Here is a 6,847-nt window from a genome sequence, read left to right as displayed (position 1 = left end):
TATGAAAATGAGAAACTTAATTATTCCTAGAACGAAAAATTGTTTTATTGAAGATGACAGAGTTTAGACGTATATTCAAAACTTAAAAGACACAAGAAATTTGATCCAGTTTGTTTCTATAATGTATGCATATATGCAGCACAGGATTCGGTTACTTCTTCTAAAATTACCTGCACTCAACATTCAAATCTGCCAAGTCAGGTAGAATATACTAGCTACTACATTAATATTATATGAGTATTATATGTATTAGATAGGCATTAGCAAATATATTAATTTGAAATCAACAAGGAAAAAATTCAGTTAGAATTAGCAGGAAGCATTGGGCACGATAGCAAATTGTTTCAAAAAAAATGTTTCACTCACCTAAAAGTCCACCAGATGTTGAAGCACATGGTGTTAAGCCAGAAAAATGCCGAAAGGAACAGGAAGTGCATGGCTACGGCTGTAATAAAGAAAGAAATTTTAAATCAGTAGTAACCAGGTGCTGCACTGAGCGAAGAAAATGCTTAGCGTGAAGCAATTTCTGACAAATAATTATAATCGAAAGCCGCCATTGCCACGGTACCTATACAATATGTAGTTAGTACACGAACATAATTTCTACCATGGTAGAGGTAGTTAAGGATGTCATGAACTTTGGGCGGTGACAAAACTTCGCTCATTCGTTGATTTCTACATTGTAACATTGGCTATCACTGTTTATAGTTTAACCAGGGTTATGGAGCTTTATGCCGATATATTTGCGTATTATAATGCTATAAGGTGAAGCATGGAAAATCCCATGAGATTTTAAACTAGCTGTATCATTAAACTGAACTGTATACACTGTAAAATGCAATTTTAGAATTTATTTAGTCATTATAAGATAGGTACATTAATAAGAGCAACTCAATCATTAACAATTTTTTAACGTAAATACACGTATAAAACTACTGATAATGATAATGATGTTAAGTTGCCAATGTTGTCGTGGTTGCAACAAGAAGAATTACAATCTATTAGAAGTAAATTATTACCAACAAGAAAAACCCTGCAAATTAGTAAGGTGCCTTGCTAAAATAAATGACCTCAAAAGCTGCTGTAAATTTTAGAAACGTGTAAATATATGTACAAGGTATCCGTGTGTTCTATTTAATCTGACGCTATTAAAATTAAGAACATTAAATTCATGGTTGACGGACAGTTTCTGTAAACTATTATTAACGTTGTTGAAAATGAAATAGTAAAATATTTAAGTCAATGTTTAATAAAAAGTCAAAATCAATGGATACCTGTAATCACTACAAAACTCCAAAATGACTAACCAGCTTATTACTTATTACATAATTAATTCTCCTTTACCGCCGCTTATGCACTTGCTAATTCGTCTACCGAAATTTTTAATTTCTAAAATTATCAAAAATCATTAAATTGTAGGTAAACCAGATGATTTTTTGTCACAACTATTCCTCAACTTCAATCAATCGCTAATCAATCGAAACAACTACAGATATGATTTGTATTGGCACAAATACCACGTCGTGATTGATACGTAAGGTCAATTTAAAATCTGTCAAAACACATTCGATTGTTAACAATTGATCCAATGTTATCTATAATTAAAACTATTAATTTAAAATAAAACAATAATAACGTGGTATAGATGTAAAGGGAAAAAGAAAAAAAAAACGGAATAATAAAATGATCTTGCAGTAAAGTTGACGATTTGGTTATCTTATTATTTTATCATTTTAATTGTACGGATTGCTCTAAGAATTAGCACATGAAGGAAGGTGGTGCTGAGAATTTAAAGGCAACAAAATTTTGATAAAGTGACAGTGCCGGGGAACGGACGATATATGTGAACGTTATTAACCGTTAATTGATAGTATCAAATAATTAAAAGCTAGAATATATTTTGAAAAACGTAATTCATTGCTACAGCAATTAAAACAGAAAATAAGCCGAACATTCCGTTCGGATTTCATTAATTCAGTAAATCACGCAGTGCAAATTAATAAGATGCCTTAAGCATTTATGTATGTAAAGGTACCTTTCTATAACGATTGGATACAATCGCTTCCGTCACATTATGCAAATCACGGTTTGCCGTCTATGTGTATGTTCTAACTAATTGGAACTTGTTCGAAACGTTGCTGCCTGTTTGACCGACAACGATTCTTTCTTTCATTCTCGGATGGACGGAAAATAATAAATTTCGTTATTAAGAACGTGAGAATGAATCAGATATTAACGCAAAACTAATGTAACTTCCTTAAAAATAAGGTCGTCAGTCCTAAGGCTAGTTGGACACGCACTCACTCTCTTTCCTATCCTGAGCTAATCCTCGCATTTCCTTAAAACTAGAACATCCCGCATCATTATCTATTTGTGAACAGTAATCTAATGTAGGTCTACCTCTACTCCTCTTAACTCCTGTTTCTGCTTCTAATATGTCTCTGACTAGCCCTCAAAAATATAAAACAGAAACAAGCAAAACGTATCATAATATCAAATTCCTAGTTTTACAGTTGATTTATGTAAAATATAATGTGAAATTTTTACAAAATTACGACTACAAATCGAAAAATATAAAGTTGCGATTAAAATGGGATGCCCTTTAAGGAACAAAGTAGGATTAATGACGTTTTTAAATCAAGTGTACCAAAACCTGAAATTTTACCGTTTTCCACAGTTTTCCTGTGAGCGATTACTCTAGAATTTTAATGTACTCAAGTAGATAAGTATTTTGAATTTTTATTAATGCGCGAAATAAATCGCAAAGGAAAAACTTGTTGCATATCCTTAAACGGTTGGTTCGTAATCCACTTCCGTACTAAATTTACATATTAGGTATACTTACAGAAGTTAGTGCGTTCAATAAAAGTTTCTTGTATTTAATTCAACGTGAAAGGTAGGCATACAAGCCAATGTGACCAGTGACCACCCTTCGTTTACCTCCGCTACAGTCTCATTAAATTAACAACCGATTGCAGCATGTCCAGTCTGATTGAGGTTTTATGAAACGGAGTGAAATTCTCAGTTGAAGCGACAAATTGAATTCTAGCATACTTGAGAGTTTCAATTAAATTTGAATATCTTATACAGGAAGTTATTAAATTAAAGCTACAATAATCAACTCTTTTGTTAAACAAACGAACTAGATATATTTCCATATTTATGAAGATTCTTTAAATTTTCATTTGTTAACTACCTATAATCCCTCTATTAAAACTAAAAGTCTATCGGTGATTATCAGCTTGATTTTTGCATTGAATTGGTGGTTCAAAACCGACGTATAAAATAATCTTAATGCGTACTTGTTTCAGTAATTAATCATCATTATTAGTCACTGCTCCAAGGAATTAGTCGTTATTGATGTAAAATAAGCAGAAAATTATTTATAAAACTTTGTTTATAAAGTTTTAATAATAGCGAATTCTAACTTTTTATGCAGTAGCCTTTTTCGTAAAGTAACAAATTTTGTAATTAGCCGAGTGAAGTCATAATGGGTAATAATTATCATTGATGTTAACTATTTCAGTGCCAAGCTGATGTACTTCCGGTTACACAACACGACAGGTATTCGATAATTGGTTTGGTACGTAAGCGTTCAAGATGATGAACCTACCTGTTACAAAATAGCATTATTTTTAAAACAATAGAATTTACCAAGTATCACATAAAAAATACTGAAGTTACAACTTATTCAAAGACATCATGTTTGTCCTACTAATAATGCTTTATTGCAACATTGCAAAAGACCCTTCTAGATTCTTACGGAAAATTGCCTTCTGGCAAACTATTTGAAACTTTGAATTCTGGTAATTGTCGTTAGGGTTGCCACCTTTTCAGTCTTTACATAAAGTATTTCTCGACTAAAAGGTTAAAAAAAAAGTACTCAGCATAAAAATAAAGTATTTTATTTTTTGTTTTTAANTCTTCATTTCTAACACGGGTACTTATTGAACCGCCCTCGTACATTGTGCCCTTATAGTTAAAAATAATAAAAATAACCGTAGCGGTTTTATTTTCCATTTCTCGAGTTAGAGTCCATGTAAAAAGACACTTTTGATACATTTACCTGTTTATACGAAAGTGTCGTGTTTCTGTGAGAAAAAGAAAACGAGTTAGACACTTGACCTGTCCCGACTTGTCCGTGACTTGTTTTTATTTCCGTTCCTTTGACACAAAACTAACTTGAACTATTATGTGTATTATCTGTGTACGAGTGTTATTTTTGTTAATTGGACGGAAACATGTAAAACAGGTGGATCACTTGGTTGCTTGGAATCCCTTTATGCATATATATACATCCAGATTTACACTTGTATCAGACGTCAGGATCAAAAACCTGAACTTGACAGGAGTCAAACGTGACGACCGAATTTAAACAACTTTTGTGTAACTTCTCAAACTAAAAACATTCTAAACTTGTACACGTTAATTTGACTGACTCTAAATTGAGACATGAGATAGAGACAGCGCTTCCCTTGTAGTGGACAAAAAAATCATTTTGATTCGTTGTATCTACATATCTGTAACGAACTTTTGATTTATTCAAACCATAGGTAGACAGATTAGAAAGTTTTTATTTCGTTAGATATCATTTTTGAATTCGATTTTCATTTAACGATTAATAATTGTGCATGACGTCATTATTAGGGACGTACTTAGGACACTAAGGTACCATTTATGAAAATACTGGATTATTTTCCAGCCGTTGTTATGTATGATGTCGCATCCATTATAAAGAGGAACAAATGGGTTTTACTGACTTTTTAGTTATCATCCCATAAAACTTTGATCCTTGGCCTAAATGTGGCCCTTATATGTGCAAATAACGTCCGCTCCTTAATAATGACACATGATAATTTTTCTAGATTACATTTGCTTGGTTGTAACTAATTAATTGCCTAAGAAATTTTCACTGCAAGTCCAAGCGAGCAAAAGTTAGCCGTACATTAATTCTATTGTAATTTTTGAAACGAATACTTTTTCTATTAGGTATAATATATAAATTACCCTCATTGCATTACATATACAATTTACCGTTATTGGAAGATTAATTGTAAATGTCAAACAGAACGGTACCTAATTTGGTAAGTTAGTTGTATGTACATGGCGTACACCAAATACCATATCGGCCTTTCGCCATCTGTTCTTTCATTTGGTTTTAAATGAAACTATAGTTTGGCGTATCTTATTAGTGACCCAAAAACTCAGGACAATATCATAATAGAGAATACCTACGTAACGGACTTGAATGCAAACTGATTTTTTTTACGGTTTTCTTCTTTCACCTCATTACAATGACATTATTTACGTACATATAAAAGTACATATTGTACATAAAGTTGTTTAATTTGCGTGCATTTCTTACATCTAACAGAAGCTTCTTCGAATATCTAATGTACACGCTCCGATGGTTTGGATTTTACGTCGTCAGAATAAAATTTAAAGTTAACATACGTGAGGTAGGAAGATCGAATATCAGGTAAAGTGTTGCATGATTTAATCGGTTATGGCTTCGAGTCCATTAACTTGAAAGAATCTTCGCGAGTTCGATACCCGGCTAGGTCACACTCATCATAAAACTGATAAATTTTTGCGGCTTTTATTACATTTAAAACCAACTACAACGTAATCTCGACAGTTGAGTCTCTAAAACAGATTACCGTTAAAGACTACGGGTGAATTTTTATATCGCTTGGTATAAAATAGGAAAGTTATCAAAATGTCTGTATTTTCCATTATAAAATCAGTACTAGAAACAGCAACATTCACTTATAATGACTACAATTATAACAAGGACCTCAGTAGTTATCCTTAAGTCCATTGACATGCATTTGTAGGATCTGTTTATAGCATTGCATTGTAGATTTATGTTTTGGTTAAATTTCCTTACTAAATTCTCCTATAATTGCACCGTTATCTATCGTTAAAAATGTGCATTGGTCCATTGCTACCATTTACTCAATTAACTTCTAATCGTAAATGCGACGTACGTACAAGAAATTCCATTCTTCGCGAATTACGGCATAGTCTTCACTTCCCGCATTCACTATTACAACAGGATCGTGCATAGTTGGCTCTATTCCAAAATCAATCAAAACTTGCGTACGACAACACAAAACAAAACGCAGTTACTTATCTAATGATTCAAACAACTCCCGACGCATTCTAATGATAGCGAATACAACCCATCAATTCATTATTATCTATGAAATTTTTTATCAATTTTATAATCAATAATGAACCGAAAGAAGAATTAAAAGTTGGCGATTTCAAAAATTCATACAGAATGGATTATTTGATGTCCTTTTTTTGTAATAAATAGTGGTATATATTCGATTAATATTTATTGTAATTAAAGTTAATAGATCTTCAAATATCAACGCCTGTATTCAGTAGATACAATGATAATGGTCAACAATACCGTTTATTACTTATCAGTGACATATTTTGTTAACAACAATCCTATAAATAAAACGTAGTCTAGCTTGACTCGGCGATTTTTTGTGTTTATGAAGTCAATTTATTACCATTATTATTGGGAAGAATATCTGCAAACAGTTTAATTAATTTTTAATGAGTGTAAAACCTAAAAAAATACGGTAATTAATTACTAATAAATTTTCAAGGCGAAAATATCAAAACACGATTGTCTTAATAATTTTTAAAACTAATATAGATATAAACAAACTTTTAAAAAACTCATTAGATAATTATCATTTGACTGTTTAGGTACCGATAAATAATAACTAGTAACAATTAGTATCGGCAGGCTTATTAATCTATTGTAAAAAACATATTTTCCTAAGGTAGCCACAATATTGCTTTCAAATATTTCTTTTATTAAACA

The 6,847-nt window shown here is 31.6% G+C and overlaps 1 protein-coding gene across 1 annotated transcript in view; it reads right to left on the bottom strand.

Moving 5' to 3' along the window:
- Positions 1-440, bottom strand: part of LOC108741818 (probable G-protein coupled receptor Mth-like 1) — a 55,629-nt gene extending 55,189 nt beyond the window's left edge. Inside the window, exon 1 of the mRNA XM_025978576.1 lies at positions 367-440. Coding sequence (XP_025834361.1) covers positions 367-437 — 71 coding nt within the window. The 5' untranslated portion in view covers positions 438-440. The remainder of the gene's footprint in view (positions 1-366) is intronic.
- Positions 441-6,847: the final 6,407 nt, after the last annotated feature.

The sequence above is a fragment of the Agrilus planipennis genome, unplaced genomic scaffold (genome assembly GCF_000699045.2).
Source record: "Agrilus planipennis isolate EAB-ADULT unplaced genomic scaffold, Apla_2.0 scaffold7, whole genome shotgun sequence".
Lineage (NCBI taxonomy): Eukaryota > Metazoa > Arthropoda > Insecta > Coleoptera > Buprestidae > Agrilus > Agrilus planipennis.
Note: the sequence above shows the minus strand (reverse complement) of the source record. Positions and strands in the feature narration are given on the sequence as shown.